The sequence below is a fragment of the Populus alba genome, chromosome 10 (genome assembly GCF_005239225.2).
Source record: "Populus alba chromosome 10, ASM523922v2, whole genome shotgun sequence".
Lineage (NCBI taxonomy): Eukaryota > Viridiplantae > Streptophyta > Magnoliopsida > Malpighiales > Salicaceae > Populus > Populus alba.
This window is the reverse complement of record NC_133293.1, coordinates 5,416,224-5,435,497: the sequence shown is the minus strand read 5'-3', so window position 1 is coordinate 5,435,497 and position 19,274 is coordinate 5,416,224. Positions and strand designations below refer to the sequence as shown.

At 33.0% G+C, this 19,274-nt stretch overlaps 1 protein-coding gene across 1 annotated transcript; it reads left to right on the top strand.

Moving 5' to 3' along the window:
• The first annotated feature begins 519 nt into the window (after nucleotides 1-519).
• LOC118044579 (AMP deaminase) lies at nucleotides 520-15,975 on the top strand. The gene is given in 19 exon segments (XM_035052945.2): nucleotides 520-1,101; nucleotides 1,339-1,532; nucleotides 4,981-5,167; nucleotides 6,545-6,717; nucleotides 6,893-6,944; nucleotides 7,974-8,101; nucleotides 8,183-8,362; nucleotides 9,838-9,905; nucleotides 10,019-10,161; nucleotides 10,465-10,526; nucleotides 11,730-11,843; nucleotides 12,320-12,460; nucleotides 12,736-12,888; nucleotides 13,896-13,949; nucleotides 14,024-14,134; nucleotides 14,538-14,711; nucleotides 14,789-14,869; nucleotides 15,281-15,379; nucleotides 15,449-15,975. Coding segments are annotated over 19 exon segments (2,643 nt in total). The 5' UTR covers nucleotides 520-641; the 3' UTR covers nucleotides 15,518-15,975.
• The last annotated feature ends 3,299 nt before the right edge of the window (nucleotides 15,976-19,274 follow it).

Below are 19,274 nucleotides of genomic sequence, written 5' to 3'. Positions count from 1 at the left end.
GAAAAATCAAACAATGAAAAAAAAAACCGATTAAAATTTTGAAAAAGCCGACCGGTTCGGTTTTATAAGCATAAAACTGAAAAAACAAACCAAACTAAAATCAAGAAAAACTGGAAAAAAAACCGAGCCAAACTGAAAAAACCGAGTTAAACTGGAAAAATCAAGCCAAAACGGAGCCAATCGAGAAAACCAAACCAAACCGGTTTGAACTAGTTTTTTATTTTAAAAATAAATTGAATTAAAATTGGTTGGTTTAAACTTGTTTTGATTTTTTTAAAAAATTTTAATTTGATTAATTTTTTTTGATAAAAATCAAACTGAATCGAAAATGATTATTCTAATTGCAACACTGTTTTCGTAATTTCACATTTCAACTTTTTTTTTTTTTTTTTTTCTAAGCGAGTTGAAAAATCTGTACAGCATAGCAGCTATAAAATAAAACCATCTCCCTGGGTCCCAATGGCTTTTGAACTCCGTGCAACCTCCCCGCCCTCCCCCCCCCTCCCCACCCCTCCCCTCAGTTGTATGGCACGTACCTAAAGGCCGAAAGACTGTACCTATAAAACCAAAATTAAAACCTCACCGCTGACTTCCCTTTCTTTTTAGGGTTCTCCTTTGCTTCCTAACTCTGATATTGTATCATGGATTCATCATCACCGTCGCCATCATCTTCTCTGCAACTAGCCATGGCGGCTCTAGTCGGTGCCTCACTTATGGCAATTTCTGCATTTTTCATTCACAAGCGCTCCGTCGATCAAGTCCTTGATCGCCTCATCACCCTCCGCCGCAATTCTCTTCTCAAAGAAAAGGAAAAGGGAACCGTTGTAGTTGATGATAAAAATCATGATGAAGATGAAGAGCACGGATCAGACGGTGAACTGATTCTTATTGACCGGAAAATATGTGTGTCGCATTCCTTGGATGATGATACTGCAATTCCAAGTTATAGGAGGATGTCGTCTTCCATGCCCAATGCCGTGTTGAGCAATGATTGGTTCGATGAGGAATCAATGAGGTTTGGCCTTGGTTCTCACCGAGAAGACAATAACCTCAATTTCATTCCCTTAGGGCTTCCGCCTCTGCATACGGTTCCAAGACAAGGTATTACTTATGTTTCTTTCGTGAGACTCGTAAATTATTTATATGTAGATTGAGGAGATTATTGCCCACAGTGAAAACCTTTACTGTTACTTCTTATGCTAACAACTGTAGTTAATTTTGTTTTATCGCTGGTGTGATTGGCATAGTTTATTGTAACAATTTAGGGAGAAATGGTTCTATTGGATTTTCTTCAGTTGGGCAAGCCTTTTATATTTTTTCCCTCTGTGCTTTGTGCAGGTGATGATAAGACTCTGAACTACTCTAGTTCTCTTAGAAGACTGGCATCTATGGGCAGGTTAATGACTCCAAGGTCACCAAGTGGTAATGCCTTTGATTATTCTGGGGATTCTGAAGATGAAGGAACGGCATTTGCTGATGAAGATGCCACTATTTATTCTCAGAATGTGGATTCTTCAGCTGATTATATAAATGTATGTGCCTATTTGGTTCAAGCTTTACAGTCTTTCTAATTATTAATATATTTCTTGAATTATAGCATCCAATTTGCAAAGAGTATAATGCAATTGCTTGTTGCTCATGCTATTGATTAGATGGTAATGTGTGTTTCTTTTGTGACTGTTTTAGAAAGAAAATAAACCATTAGTATCCCTTTTCTCGTGGACTGGTAATTTTGGCACGCACATGCATTATTCAATTTGTTGAAAAATTAGTTTACTTAAAAAGAAAATATATAATTAAATTTCATCAAGATAATTTTAATAAAGGCGAAAATATTAAATATGTCAAGTGACAAACTTATCATTGATTTTCATCATATTTGTTTTTTCAAATAATCAGCTTCCGATGATTATTTATTTACTTTCAAACAGGTTGCTTATTTTAATAATTTAAAAGAAATTAATTGAATAAACATTTAGAGGCAGGCAAATAAAAAAAATAAAATGCTAATTGATTTAAGGATTTATGTGTATAAATGAAAAAAAAATTACTCAAGTTTTTTTTTTTATTTCTTTTTTCATTGTGTTGTACTCATTTGAGATGGTCAGGCTATCATAAAATCACATGAAAAGCAAGTTTTTTTTTTTTTAATGTATTTACCTCCCTTTTTCTTTCTTTTTGTTCTTTTTCTTGGCATCTTAGTTAGATTTTTTTTAAAATCTATATTTGTTATGTTAATAAATAATCAAATGGGATAAATATTTATTAATCATCACAATTCAATAAAATAGAATTAGAGGCATTTAGATCTTATTAAAGTTTAATAGATAATTCTATCATTAAACTAAAATAATAAAGGTACTTTTGTTGAATCAAATATGGATACCTAGGTATATTTCACTGGAATGTTTTTAGCATGAATACAAAATAACCTTATTAATATGTTATTGGACTCAATCTTATACATTCATAAACTAGCATTGAAGAAGGTAAGGATCCTAAAATATTGAGTATGAGAGTTTAAGTGTAAATAATATAGAGTTATATTCTAATAATTCTATTTAGTCATTTAGATAGAGTGTCATTATCATCAACAAACTACTGCTCAAGGAATTGCTCGTGCATTGGATTGAGCTAGATTGATCAGGTGCCTGGACTTTAGAAGTCCTATCAATCTAAAAAATTCAACCTCTTTCTCCAAGCCCTTTTGCTATGTTAGGCACGCTTGGGTACAAGGTGTGAGCACATGCTCTCACACGGTTTGTGGCTGCTAACTCTATTCATTCTACTCAACCTCCTCATTGAAAAGAGAACGATCCTCTTCACAAATAAAGAGGGTTATCCCATTGGAAAAATGTTGATATTGGCAGACAAGGGTGTGTAAGTCATGTTATATGATTGAACAACCAATCCGTAATTATCTATTGACCATTAGGCTTGGGAATGGTGGTGCACATTTATAGAACTAGCACTCACCTTGCTTGTCGATCTTCCTATCCTACATAGGATTCTTCTCTTCAATTTTTGAAAGAGGCATTATTATCTCAAATAGTCAGACCTAGACAAAGCTCAAGTGATTTAGGGCTTTTACTAAAAACAAAAGATGGTATAGTTTGCCGGGTAATGGTAGTGAGCCTTGGGGGTAATGAGAAGCAACCCTTTATAATGGTCTTGATAATGGTTAGATTTTAGTTAGCTAAAGTAATTACTATTCCTATAAGACTTGAATTTGCCTTTGTGTAGGTCACTTGGGTATACAGATGGTCAACCTTCTAGGAAAAAAAATACACACAATAAGTTAGTTAGGATATTAAAAGACTTTCAAAAATTAATTGCTAAAGGTACAATAGGCAATGAATGTTTTTTAATTACTATAGCATTTGAGGGCTACATTGTAGAAATAACCCTTTGAGTGTTACCTGCTTAGATTGACATCCCTTCAATTAATATTTTTTTTCTCTGACATGTGAATTATAAGGTGTTTGAATTTACATCCATTATATCAAATTATCTATTTAACCTGTTAAATGATGTGAAAATCATGATTTTCACTCTATTATCTAAATGATGTCAATAAAGTAAAAGTAAAATTAGTTTTTCCTCAATTTTAGATACCAAGGTCCAATATACCACAATCAAATTCAAGATCCTTTCTTTCAATTGCTATCCATCAAAAGCCAAATTCAGATCTCACACGAATCTAATTAGCCATATTACTATTCAAAAACCCAGATACCTACATCTACACAGAAAGTTGAATGAGCAAATACAAAATGATTGCAAACATGTTTATTCCATAACAACTTTGGTCTAGGACACAAGTAAACTCTATTATTGAGATAGCAAAGAGATGGTTGAGTGTAAATAAATAGTTTGTGTTTCTTGGTTTCTGATTTATTGGCGACTTCTCTTGAAGTCATCCAAGTGGAAAATGATCGTGTTTAGGGAAGGACTTTGTCTAGCAGCTTGAAGGTGATACACTTGCACAACTTGAAAGTCCATTTGAAAAAAAATATTAGATGTTTGTTTTCATAAAAGTGCTTTATTTCTTTTTTTCAATCTAATGATATTATACTCCAAGATATGACCTAAAAAACATGAATTTAGGGATTTCTTTTCTAAAAAAACCCTTGTGTTCAACACATAAAGAAGAATATGTACACAATTATGTCTAAGTGCTCCCACGAAACCACTATGTTAACAACATATGAGTTTTCTTTGAAGACACTGGCAATCAATTGAGAAATTGTAAAAAAAAAAGTTAGCTAGTCAAAAATAGGAAAACTCTTGTTAAAAGGATAGATATATATATTAGAAAATAATTAAGATGATAAGTAAGGAAATCATGCCTTTTACATCTATGAGATTTTTGTGTTAGATTATGACTTCAAGTTAGTTGAAAGAAAAATGAAAGGAACCTAAAATGAAAAAAAAGTAAAAATAAAAACTTTGAGGTCACGTAGTGGGAGGGAAAGGAGAGTTTTATTTGTTTTGAATTAATTGACACAGACCAAATTAAATTAAATGTATAATAAGAATATTTTGGTCAAATCAAATGTTTCAATAGAATTCATGCTTTTACGTATAGTCATGGATGAGGAGTGAAAATGCTTTAGATTATGTTGTATTGTAGTTCCCAATGCTTTAACCTATTTATTGACTTGAATTGATTACTTTGTCATTTAGAGTGAATTTTCACTAATGATCATGGAAGCCAAGTCCCAACTCCACCCTACAAATTGTTTTGTGGTTTGTTGGCTGCCATGTGCATATGATTTGTGGTTTGTTGGTTAAGATAGGTCAACAAAAACATCATTTTTGGCTAATATGTGTTCATATTAGTAAATTGCTACATGTCTTTTTCCTTGCTGTGTATTGATTATTTAAAGTTTTGTGAGCTTTTTTTATTTTTTACTTTTGGAGTGCCATTTAAAAAAACACATTCAAATAAGTGCATATTTATTGCTAATGGGTTTGCAGGATATTGATCCAAAAATTCAAAATTCTAGTGCTCTCCAATTTAGTTCTGTTGATAGTACAAATAGTGTTCCCGGCCAAAATTTTGAACAACATGTTGACAGAAGGGGACATGCAACTTCAGGTCATCAAGTGGGAAGCAATCCAGTTATTGCTACCATGATTTTACCTCAACGAACTTCTGTACCTGGTACTCTATTTCTAGTCCTTTCTTGAGATCTTTGTTTTTGCTTTATTATTGTCACCACCACAACCACCATGACCACCACCATAGATACAATAATTCTTATTATTGTTATTATTATTACTACAACCACAAACATCATTGTGAAATTGTTACCGCCACTACTTATTGCTGTATAACCATTGCTATTATCACTATCGTTGTTACCACTTTCTACCATTGTCACGATCACAATCTTTGATTTAGTGGGTTTTCTAATTATTATTACAGTATTGTAATTTAAATTTCATTTTCTCTTCGCAAGGAATGTAACAATTCATAGTCATTTATCTAACCGTGTTTCTCAATTTGGCTTTAGAGGGATAATAATGTTAGGCAAAAAGAAGTCTTTCCTAGAATTCAAAGCAACACCTTTTCCAATTATCGTTTTAGTGGCAGTTCCCATGGTAGAAGTTCTTCCATACAATGCCATGGTTGTCTTAATAGGGGTTATATCGTAGCTAATTGTCACAACTCACCTTAGCTTTAGAGTATGAATATGAGAATAATGACAAATGATTGTGACAGCTCAAGTTTATCTTACTTAATATGTAATTGTTAAACTGAATGTCTACATAGGATGTTTATATATAGGCATCCAAACAAATCAAATGGAAAATCCTAATGAATGTAGGAAAGCATAGGAAACCTAAAATTATTAAAAAAACCCTAGATTTCCTTCTAAAATAAATAGTCCTAAAAAATCTTTCATATGGGCCTGCATCAATGATTCATGTGGACAATTTTGATCGTGAGTTGATGGAGAATGTGGAGATAAATGTGAGGTGATTGCAACCTGGTTGGCGACTTATTGAGTTGGTTTGTCTCTCATCAGATACTTCTCTCCTGATGCAATAACCTGAAAAATTCTAACTAATCTTTCTCGATCAAGGTGATCAAAGATTAGTGTGAGATTGCAAGAAAACTTTTTCGAGCCCACGAGTAAGATAGCAAAGCTTATGTGCTCATCCTTATGGTTTTTATTTGAATTATTTCTTCTTCTTTCTCAATGACTTAAGGTGGTTCAAATATTTTCCTTTTTGTTCGAATGATTATTGACTTTTTTTCAACAGGTAGGAAATAAAAGGTGAGGGATATTTTTTTCTTATGGTTTGGGGTGATACACCTGATTTTCATGTGCTTTTTTATGGGATTTATGAATGGAACTTAACAAAAGAGGTGCAAATCCAAACACAGATAATTCATCTATAATAATAATAATAATAATAATAATAAATGTTTAGGGGGAGGTGATCCAAACAGCCAATATTTCAGGGGATCTTTGTACAAATTAATCTTTGATATTGACATATGTTCTCTTTCTCCCTAAATATTTCTACTCAGAGTCAATAAATGTTGAAGAGGAAGAAGTGCGTAAGATGATTCGTGAATGTTTGGATCTGAGAAATAGTTATCTTTATGCGGAAAAGGTCGCTCCATGGATGAAGCATTCTGTGGAAGAATCTACTGCATCAGAGGTGAATGCTGATGACTTTGAACCTTTTCCAGCAACTTCAGTAAGTTACTTTGAGCTATTAATTTGAAATTTTCCCAAATATCATTAGTTACATCCTTTTTCTTTCCTTTTTTCTCTCTTAAAATTTTTCCCCTTTTAGTCCAGTGGAGCCATTCTTCTATCCACAAAGCTCTTTTAATATTTCTTTTGATCATTTATCTTAAACTCTTGTGCAGCATTGTTTTAGGATGGAAGATGGAGTTGTTCATGTTTATGCCAGTGAACAAGGTATGTAGTAACAGGGTATTATTCATTTTGATCAATCATTGTTTATACACTGGCGACCCTGAAGTTTAAGAAATTGGGAATGGCTTTGAACCTCCTTTTCAAACTATGCTTTTACACAGTCTCCTGATAGCATTATCCTAGGACATAATTATTTGATCCAACTTGGTATTTGATGGGCCTTTGAATTGTGATCTTTGGATTCAAGTCCCAATATATTTTCCAGTTCATAAGTTTGTTCTTGTAAAATGTCTTTGACAATGCTCCCATAGAACCAACCAATGAACTTGTTTCACAAAAGGAACATCTATCTGAATTTGACTCGTGTTTCTTAGGTTAGCAATTGTTAGACTTGTAGCACATTTGTTAATCACAAAAATTGTATTAGATTTTCATGTTGAGTTGTTTGATCATGTTTCATGCTGGTGCTTCATATGGGTAATTCTTGCTGAAATGATTGTTAAGGGTGTGTTTGTTTAAGAGGTGCGCCACACAGCACACCTTACAACCAAACACTCTCTAAGTTGGGTCACCACTTTCATATGTTAGCACTGGCTGTGTAGCATTTCCTATGTAGGATTATCCATAGAGAGGAATTGTTGAAATTACTTTTGGGTCTTGGAGGTTTCGTTGTAGTTATATGCTCGTCCCTGAATTCTTATACTGTGGTAAAACATTAGTCCTTCCATACTCAATCTGTTCCAGTTCAAAATATACTCCACGGGTGTAGGGTTCAAATTCTACTAATACCTCAAAAAACTTGAAATAATTTACCCAGAGCTTTGTTGGGCCTACATTGTATGATGTGGCCATGAAATCTAACTTGGAAGTAATAGCTTCTGGAACCCAAACTGAAAAAATGACTTGAAGGTAGATATACTCATGAAGAAAACATCTGGGTCATGGCTATTCTGCACATTTTTAAAGATCAAGTTTTTCTGAGATGGTATTTATTTTTTTAAATTTCGAAAGTTATTACTTTATTAACTTTTTAGCATGTTTCTAATCAAGGATTTTTTAATTTTAATCCAGATACTGTAGAACTTTTCCCTGTTGCTAGTGCAACCACCTTTTTCACTGATATGCATCATGTCTTAAGAATCATGTCTATCGGAAATGTTCGCTCTGCATGCTATCTCAGGCTATGATTTCTCGAGGAGGTAATTTTCTTCAAACTTCCTTTTGGACTCATGTTATTAACTTCAGCTTGTGCTTGTAACTTATATCTGCATGCTATACAGAAATTCCGCCTTCATCTGTTAATAAATGCAGACAGGGAATCCATGGCTCAGAAGGGTGCACCCCACCGTGATTTCTACAATATCAGAAAAGTCGATACACATGTGCATCATTCTGCTTGCATGAACCAGAAGCATCTCTTGCGTTTCATCAAGTCAAAACTTAGAGAAGAACCAGATGAGGTATATCCCAATCTCCCACCAATTTGACCATGTAAGTTGTGTGCTTTGGTGATGTGAGACAACTTAGGATTTTTGGTGAATTAGGGATTCTAGGTGGAGATCAAGGTAAGGGCTTGATGTATGTGGAATTGAGATTGATTAATGATGTGTTATTGGAGGATTTGGAACTGTTACTTTAAAGGTGAATGGTAATCCGAGATCACTGTAGCAAGCAAAGAGAGGAACAAAAGTGTGAAGGACAGCTCAGCTTTTAGATTTCTTTCCTACTGGTGTTTTATCAGGCTTGGAAAATGGAAAAGGTGCTCCTTGTACCGCATAAGTGCTTGATTTATATGCACCAAAAGGCCTAATAGTTTTAAACTAAATGGGAAAGGAAAACACACATAATAGTAAAATCCAAATTAAAATTTTATCTGTAAATAGGACTTGACCACATTTATAAGAAAAGAAATATTCATAACAATTCTGCCTCGAACAACAGATTATTCATAACTTAAACTCAAACACTGAACCTGTCATTAAAACTTGTTCTTAGACTAGAAACCTCTTGATAAAGAATTAGGTTCCCTTTGGTATGACTTTTGCAAATATATTTAAGTTGTATTTTAACTTTTGATTAAAAAAAAGTCATAAATACATTTTAAAATAACTTTTGACTTAAATAAAAAAGTTTACAAAATTGAATCATAATTTTGCTTCAGTCAAACGTTAAAGTTCTTAACTTTGAAATTATTGATTTTAACTTATACTACTCCAAAATGTTTCCGAGTCAAATAAAATAGGAGGTATCACTTTATCTTTGATACGAATTTGATGTGGGACAATTTAGGTTTTGTGTACCACAAGATATTTTTGGTGAGCTAGGTTTGGAGAAGTAGAGCTTTTAAGTTGGAATCAGGATTGAGGTTTGTTGTGTGTAGAGTTGGGATTGATTAAGGAGGATTTGAGATTGTTGTTTTAGTTGTGATAAGTAATCTGAGATTACTAATAGCAAGAAGAAAGGGAAGAAGCAGAACACTGTGGGCCGCAACCCTCAAACTAAACAAAAATACGCATAATTATATTTTTCAAAGTCCCTTCTATTAACATAGAATAGGTGCTTCCGTTTTATGCACGGGAAGGAAAGCAGACATAACAGAAAACTTGTAATTGATACTCTAAATCCCAAATAAGACTAGACCCTGTATCAAATTTGAACCAGTTATTTTTAGCAAGAATATGCAGAAATTACATTTCTTCCCCGCTTACACAATTTTCCCATAGCTGAAATTCAACCCCTACAGTAAGAAACCTATCATTGGAACATATTCGTAGAATAGGAAACCTATTTGTTGATCAATCCAAAGTAAATAGAACTTATGTAACAATAGCTCAGGTGCGTTATCATTTAGGTAGATAATTTTTTGTTTATTTTCTTTCTTTAAATGTCATCTTTAGATGCCTGTTATTACTTGCTAAGTACATTGGTTTTGCAGGTTGTTATATTCAGAGATGGAAAATACATGACACTAAATGAAGTTTTTGAGAGTTTAGATTTGACTGTGTATGTATTATGTTCTATTGATATCCTTTTTGATTGGGTACATATGTTATGTTTTATCAATATCCTCATTGTGAGGAATGATTTTGATATAGCATTTTAAACTTGCATGTCAGGTATGATTTGAATGTTGATTTGTTGGATGTCCATGCTGATAAGAGCACCTTTCACCGTTTTGATAAATTCAACCTCAAATATAATCCTTGTGGACAAAGCAGACTCAGAGAGATCTTTTTAAAGCAGGATAATCTCATTCAAGGTTATTAGTGTAGTACTTACAGCCATTCTAATAAATTGCTACATAATTGTTATCTTCGACTAGGCCATTTTTGTGAGCGATGTCTTTGTTCTGATGTTTGTTTTCACTGCATGTACTCGACTTGTTTTTGAACTATTGGTACGTGCTTAATTGTGTTAAATATTTGGAGTTGGGCACTGTTCTGTGGTTGCTCTTATTTTTTTTTGGTACTTGAAGACATCTAATGAAGTGAATGTCTGTGTTCAATTAGATTGTTTTTGACAGAAAAAATAGTGTGTGCTGACTTTAACTGAATTATGATAGGACGTTTCTTGGCTGAAGTAACAAAAAGAGTTTTATCAGATCTTGAGGCAAGCAAATACCAGGTTTTGCTTCGCAATCCAGTGCTTGTCTATTCTTTTAGTTTTTCCATTTCTTTTTCCTGAAAGATAATGCCTTACATTCTAAGGAGCACCTGTGTTTCATATTTTGTCTCTTTGTGGACCCTTTGTGCATTGATATCCTGCTATCCTACCTTAACAATTGTTTTCTCATTCTTCAGTCATTCAAAGTATGTGCACAAATGTTATGTACTGTACACAAAGTAGGAAAGGGAGTTTTCTTCTTCCTATATTTTTGGCAGCATGTATATACAACTGAAAAAAAAATCTCTTCACAAGTTCTCTCCCTCTCATTTTCTGCATGTAGTCCGTAAGCTCCCTGTAAGTTCTAGAAATTGATTTCAGAGGCCAAAATCTTGATTCATGTGCAATCAAATCTTTTTCTAGCTGCTCAAGTTTGAGCAAGTATTTGCATGGTTTTTTGGCTCTGCATCAATGAACCTTTTGTTGCTATTGGATGCTGTATGGCATAAGGCTTTGTTATTTTGATTTTATTGACATTTGGATCTTTTAGCGGTCAGGGGAAATTATATGTCACGGTTTTTAGTTTGCCTTGTGAAGTTTTTGGATGTATATCAGTGGTGAATGAAGATGCTCAAAAGATTTATATAAAAACTGGACAAAAAAATATACCTTACTATTTCAGGACAGCTTTGGAAATATTTGCAACATGCCTAGGAACTCTATAGGCATATTTAAACTATCCTTTTTGCTGGTCCTCAACAATGGACATTACTGGTTTGGGCACTATGTAAAACTAATTTGGGTTCTCCTTTAGTCCCTAATAAGCCATAATGTTAGGCAGGATGGCAGTTTCAGAGGTATCATCACCAATGTTGCTAGCCTGTAATTGTCAGTTTGGCTGCTGGTTGCTTTTACAATCTGCCTTTAGTTTTTCTCTCTTGTCATGCTCTGGATCAACTCCTTTTTTTTCTCATGTTGCCAGGGCTGGCTTAGGCCACCCCCTTGCAACTATGCTCATGCCCATTGATGATAGTTGCATCTCTTGCCACAAGCCATTAGTCACACTCGTCAGGCTCCCTTAAATGTTTTCTGTTATTTTTTTATTATTTGTATCCAATGATTATGAATTGCTACAAATAGCTGTAAGCTAAGTTATTGACTTAAGTTCTAATAAAAACATTTTTATTATTATTGACACCAAAATTTGTCATCCAATAAACTCAGATGGCCGAGTATAGAGTATCCCTATATGGGAGAAAACAAAGTGAATGGGACCAGCTGGCAAGTTGGTTCATTAATAATGCAATTTACAGTGAGAATGCTGTTTGGTTGATCCAGGTAATTTTTAATGCTGTGCCTTTTCTTATGCAAGCTGCATTGTTATGTGTGTTTAGTCATTCATCCACCCAACTAATTAGAGTGGCCTCTCCTGAGCATGATGATTCATACCATTAGAATGTATTTGCTCAGAACTTTGGACCATGAGAAACTTATTTAAACACAAGATAGTTTATATTAGGAAGAAAAAATTGTTTATATTGGAACAAAAGAATCTAAGCCTTTTTTTTTAGTAAATCAAAGTCTTGAACTATCATGTGGCATTGTTTATCTATTGTTAGAAATAAGTTGACAAAATTGAATATGTTGCATCAGTATCACTTGGAGCATCACTGTTCTAGGCTAATTTAAGTGTTCTAGAATCAAGTCCTCGCTGGTAACAATTCATGAGTTTGCTTGGAGTGAAATCTTTATTGGGTTTCCCCGTTATCTTCACCACTTTTTTTTTTTTTTTAATAAAAATCTTGTACGAGCAGCTTCCACGGCTTTACAATGTATACAAGCAAATGGGAACAGTTACTTCGTTCCAGAATATTCTTGATAATGTTTTCATTCCACTATTCGAAGTTACAATCAATCCGAGCTCCCATCCTCAACTACATGTTTTTTTAATGCAGGTAAATTTATCTCATAGTTTCTCTTATTTGAACATATTGTATATCCGTTATAATTTGATTGGCATGTAGTTTTTAGTGGATATAGTTAGGAAGTTCATGTTTTCCTCTTTGGTCCAACAACATGATTTAAAAAAAAAAAAATTATTTCTTTATCTCTGCTGTGCTTTTGCTTGTGTAATTTACAACCCATTTATTAGAAAAAGGTCTGCCTCAACATGCTGAAATGTTAGAGACCATCCTCTGAGAATTAAATTAATGCTCTTATCTTCATGCAGGTTGTGGGATTAGATATTGTTGATGATGAAAGCAGACCAGAAAGGCGTCCAACTAAACACATGCCAAAGCCAGCTGAATGGACCAATGAGTTTAATCCAGCATATTCCTATTATGCATATTACTGTTATGCAAACTTGTATACTCTTAACAAGGTGTGCATTGCTTTGGTTTCTTTAACAATGCTTTATGTAGCTTGTTTCTGTCTAATTATTGGGTGTATTAATGTTGATATGAGTTCAGTGTCATAGCAAGCTCCATAGTAGTACGATAGTTTCTACTCTCAAGTGTGAGTTTGGTCTGGTAGTAAAATAGAGGAATGGTTTTTGCTACAATTGTTCTCCTTTTCGGTTTGTTCAGTTAGGGAAAGGGAGGGAATTTCACCCAATTGACGGGGGCTGGTTGAAATTTCAACATCTCTTTTAGCTTATTTTTCTTTCCTTTTTTGCTTGTTTGTCTCCTGTTTTCCATTGCACCTCTTCTCAATATCTCCTTTCTACTACTGGCAACCTGTATCTTCAGAAACACAATGAAACATCTTTGAGAAAGGTATACCACTAACAATTAATTGAATGTTTACTTCATTAAAGAATTTGACTTAAGTTGCCTTGCTGTATAGTTGGCTGGTGCATGTAGTCTATAACTTTTGCATGATGATCTCCAGGATATGTGATGATATATAAAGCAAATTATAGTTCTGGACTTATTAATTCATCAAGTTCATTTATCAAAATAACCAGAAAAGGCCATTATCAAATTATGGTCCTACTGAAGTGGGATGGAGACTTTTGAGACAGTCCTCTCAGCATTTTTAATGAAATGGATGCTTACAAGATTGAACATGCTGCTTGTGTTGCAAGCCCAAGATCTCACCATGCAATATCCCCTATTATTACCAGAATGCTAGATAAATTTGTTGCCTCAATTTCATTTTGGCAGGAGGAATATTTTTGAGTAATTACTTAACAGGTTGATTTGCCTAGGACAAATGCATTAGTCAAGAACTCACTTGGTTAATTTTGTTGGATGACAATGTTTGCTTTATTTGTTTGTTTGTCATTTACACCTTCATGTTGCTCTTTCTTGGAAAATAGAAAATAAAAGGAGGGACAACCCTTTATGCTGATCATGTTCCAATTGTTTTGTTCTGCAACTTTTCCAGCTTCGCGAATCAAAAGGATTGCCTACAATCAAATTTCGTCCACACTGTGGAGAGGTTATTGCTCTTCTTGATCTTTCTTTTATTTTTGCTTGGATTGCTGAGCTGCTTACGATCAGTACAATATGCAGGCTGGTGATGTTGACCATTTGGCTGCTGCATTCCTTCTATGCAATAATATATCTCATGGGATCAATTTGCGGAAATCCCCAGTCTTGCAATATTTGTATTACCTTGCTCAGGTTAGCTCCACTTGACTCTGGGAAACATGCAGTTGAAATAATGGACTATGCTTGTGATTCGCAACGAAACATAGTATTATTAGGAAGAAATCTTCTTCCATTTAGCATCGTTGTATTGTTGCATATCTTAATATATGTTCCTGTTGCTAGGGGGAAAAAACTGTTATCTGCCATCTAAAATCCTAGAGACATGTTTATGTTCTTCATTTGACTTTGCACTAGTGCTTCACCATGGTGAGAACTCAATTGATTTTGAGCTTCCTAGTCCTTTCTCTTTTAAAAAACTCTGGAGTAGAAATATTTGCCTTTTCTTTTCTTTTCTGTCATCTTGCTTTTTATGCCGTTGTATATCCATAAGTTGGAAAATGCTCTGATGATTAACAACTGTCAGTTTTATTTCCAGATTGGATTGGCTATGTCACCATTGAGCAATAATTCCCTTTTCCTGAACTATCATCACAATCCATTTCCTGTATTCTTCCAGCGTGGCTTGAATGTTTCTCTCTCAACTGATGACCCCTTGCAAATTCATTTAACAAAAGAACCGCTAGTGGAAGAGTACAGTGTTGCAGCAAAGGTTCGGTAGTTCCATATTTTATTATTTGTAATTTCAGTTGTAGTGGTGCATGTTCTAGAATTTTGTTCTTTTTTCAGGTATGGAAGCTCAGTGCATGTGACCTATGCGAGATAGCGAGAAATTCTGTTTATCAATCTGGATTTTCCCATGCGGCAAAGGTGAGAAAATTGAAAAATAGGAGGAACGAATGTTGGTAGTAAACATGTTTTTGAGAAGAAAAATTAAATGTTCATTCAAGTATCCGAAGGAAACTACTGTTATGAGAAACTCATGGCATTAGATTTAAATGATAACTCTCAAATACAGTTAGACCTCTATAAATTAATACTCTTGGAACCATGAAAATTTATTAATTAATCGAGATATTATTTAAACTTAAAATTTAAGTCGGGATTGAACAAAAATAATATTCAAGGTTATTAATTTATCGAGGTTATATTGTAAGTATTTGAAAGGACATTTATTTTCATTACAAGTGTAAAAGAATTATGAGTGATGTTTTGTTTTTAAAACACCATATAGCTTGTAAAGTAAGGTTCAGAGGATCCTTCTTTGGGTTTTTACTGCAGTTACATTGGTTGGGTAGCAAATATTTTTTGCCCGGGCCAGAAGGAAACAACATTCACAAGTCAAACGTGCCCGATATAAGGATTGTCTTTCGACACGAGGTATGTTTTTAAAGTATCTGGTAACTTGCTATGCAATCTTATCATGGCTAATGATTGAGAGATATGCAGACATGGAAAGAGGAGATGCAGTATGTTTTCTTGGGGATGGCCAAATTTCCTGAAGAAATAGATTTCTGAGTGCGGTGTTGAAGAATGAAGCAATTCATAAATAGTCTCATATGCTCAAGTGGGAAATTCTATCAGCATCCTTGGATGAGTTGGATTTAGCAATTTTACCGAGCAACCAATGGCAATAATGCAGACTGTTAAATAGCTTTCAGGGTTGATGAGGCAATTTTATGAAGCACAATCGTTGCATTGCCATTTTTGGTGAGGAAAAGCTTGATTGGTGCCGCAATTTTTTGCATTGGTTCTGCAGGCATTCATGTAGAAACGAGCAAATTTGCCTTTTCTTTTTCAAAACAATGTATTTTACTCATTTTATTTTTATAAAAAAAAAACAAGCTGTGAGTCTTGATTGCAAAAATAGTGGTATGAAATTTTGTTGTTTAGGGACTCGTAGCATCTAGTATTTTGATCTATAGTAGCTCACGGTTGAGTACCTTTTAGCAAATAAAATCTTTTTTTTTAAAGGACGTGCATGATTTCTTATGAGTCATCGTCGAAAGACTTTTCCATGGTGAAAAAAATCAGGAGCTAAAGTATGTATTGCAGATTAAAAGAAAAAAAAAAAACGTTTTTTCTTAATTACTTTTTATTAATGTGAGTTGCAAAAATACACGGAGCAACAAAAGATCAATAATAAAATTGTACATGGAAATGATGGGGAGGAGGAAATAGATTTCAGTATTTTTTTCCTCCAAAAAATGGAACAAATATGTAAACGAAAAAGGTAGAGGCTTGTAGTTGTAGGCACTAGGGCTGCCTAGCTTGGTCGCAGGACTTCATGCGCAGTGGCGGAGCTTGAACTTTTTAAATAAGGGGGCAAATTATTAATAAATTTTTGTTATTATATAGTATACATTAATGTATTATATATAAAAATTAATTTGAAATATATATATATATATTAATTCTAGTCAAGTAAAATTAATTTAAAAATACTTTTAAAATAAAAAAACTTACATTATAATTGTTACTCTTTCATAATAATTTTTTATTTAATCTTATTAAAAATATCTTTCTCAATATTATTATAAGCTCTAACATTTTCAATAACTAATTATAAAAAAATAAAATAAAAATTAGATAATGAAATAAATAAAAAAGATGAAAAAAACTTTTCTAAAGCATAAAACATAAGAGGTTATTTATTTAATTAATTAATAGCTTAAGGCCTGAAAAGAAATTTTATAGAAGGAAAAGAGTTGGGATTAATAATGAAAAAAAAATAAAGAACTTAGTTCAATTAGCAGCTAATAAAAAAATATTAACCCAGTAAAATTATTATATTAATATTTTAACATAACATACTGATTACAAATAACTACACTCAGCAGATAAAAATGTAAAATAGCAGCTACGAGGAAAACGAGCTGCACATCAAACCTGTACTAAAGCCTGCAAAGTCAAATTTCAATATGCTGCAAAAGTTGTACCAGAGAAGCTGAGAAATCTCCCCGAGTAATTATTATAGGCAAGATTATTAGAGGAGAATAAGAATTATTTAACTGGATGGAAAATACTAATTACATTTATGCATTGGGGGAGGGGGGGGCAATTGCCCCCTCTTGCCCCTACGTGGCTCCGCCACTGTTCATGCGGGCCGGCCTAAATGCTGTGAGGTTTTTAATAAGAGAAAAAAAAAAACAGCGAGTGGACACTGCATCGCCCCCAAGCCTTTACCATTTTCAAGCTTTCCATGCTTGCTAGGTTCACCCGCACTAATGCAGGTTAGGTTAAATTCAAAAATTATACTGTGTAAATATTTTTTAAAAAAGAATAAAGTTATTTACGTCAAATAAGTTGGTTTTATTTAAATTAGATAATAATAAAAAATAACAATAACAAATAGATATTTAAAAGAAAAAATTATGATAATCTAGATTTTTTTTTTTCAAAATGAAACAGACTTAATTATTAATTCATTAAATATGAAATGATGAAATGAGGTTAAAAAAAATGATCTAAAAAACATGATCTAGTCAACTCGAATTGACATGATAAACCTATAACCTTAGTAATTAAGATTAAGCCAACTCAGGTTATTTCACCAAACCTGCGGTTTAAGTCATAAAATCAAGATAATCCAATAGAAAAAAATAAAGAAAAACACAAAGCTCTTTTTTTTTATGAAAAAAACCAATATCGACCCGTGTTAACTTCTTGAACCTGTGATTTAGGTCATTAGACTTAAAGCATCCTATTTGAAAAAATTATGAAGTGTAGTTCTTAATCAATTAAATATTAAAAGACAAAATTAAAAAATTAATTTCAATTGTACAAATGGATTCAAAACAAAATTCATAATAAAAAGAATGAGGAACCAAATTGATATATAAAATAAATTTAATTATACAAAGGATTAAAAAAAATATAATTAAAAGAACGAGGATCAAAATTAATAAATAAAATAAATTTTATTTTTTATTTTGGCCATTAAGAAGCATCACATGCATCTCCAGAAAGGCACGAATTACTCCCATATGAACACACGCACCAACCCTTTATTATTTTTTATATTTACTCAAATACCAAATTTACCCTCAGTTGACATAGTAATAACAAAAAACCATTATGAAAATATAAAAAAGTCTTTGGGTGTTGATTTTAAAATTTTTGCTTTGAATGACATTTTGGTCGTTTCACCATGCTTTTTTATTTTTTTATTTTCATATTTAATCAAATACCAAATTATCCTTTAACTAACTTGATAATAACAAAAAAACCTTTATGAAAATAAGAAAAAGACCTTGGACACTAGTTTTAAATTTTCTTTCAAGAGCATTTTAGTTGCTGCTTGTGCTTTTGAAATGAAAAAAAAAAAACTTATTTGTCCCTGATTAATTTAATAATGATTAATGAGTCTTGTGAAAAGACTTCAATACCCCAACAACCTACTCAATATTTTTATGTGTGAAGGACAAATACATCATTATACAATTCCAATGAATAATGCAAATGAGTCTATTCATACAATGTTTTTCTTTAACTAAATGGCTTTTGTGATTTTTTTTTTAGAGGACTTCCAAAGGTGTGTACTTGGTCTTCAATCTTCAATATTTCTCTCATGTGTGTTACATGCGCATTAACAAGTGAGGATTTCCACAACATGGCCTAGTTAATTTGGAGGGATCAAAGGCAACTAAGACAACTAGTAAAAATATAGGATGACTTTAAAAAACCATTTTAGAATGACATCCTTTTTTTTTTCTTTTTTTTTTTTTAAGATATTGAATCTTTCTTACTCAACTTGAGTTAATTGCCAAATATATGAATCATATCATGGATGCAATCACAATATGCTAACCCGATGGGCTAGTTATCTCTTTCTTTTCCCTTCCCTTCTTCTCTCCTTGATTGAGCTTTTATTGGACTTCAGTGGGATGAAATGTGAGACTAAATTAAAGAGTTATTAGAAAATCAAGTATTAAACTAAAGGAATAGGACTTGAGCTCTAGTAAGTTGAGATTTTAGGCTCATTGAAAAATTATTATAAAATTAAAGATTGCATTGAATGAAGATGACAAAAAAATGTATGCAAGCATGTGGTAGGAGTTGTTACATCGAGGAAGGGCGTGCAACTTCCTTTAAGCTCCAAAAGTGGTCTTTCTTGATGTTGCTGGAACCATCTCGGTGGAGGCTTCCTCCCAAAACAACATGTGTCGACTATATAGTTTTGATGTAGCTTTGACGATCAATTCTTATTTTCTTTTTTTTCCTCTATTTTTTATCTCTCATCCCCTTGAATTTCACGTCATATCTTTTTTCTTCC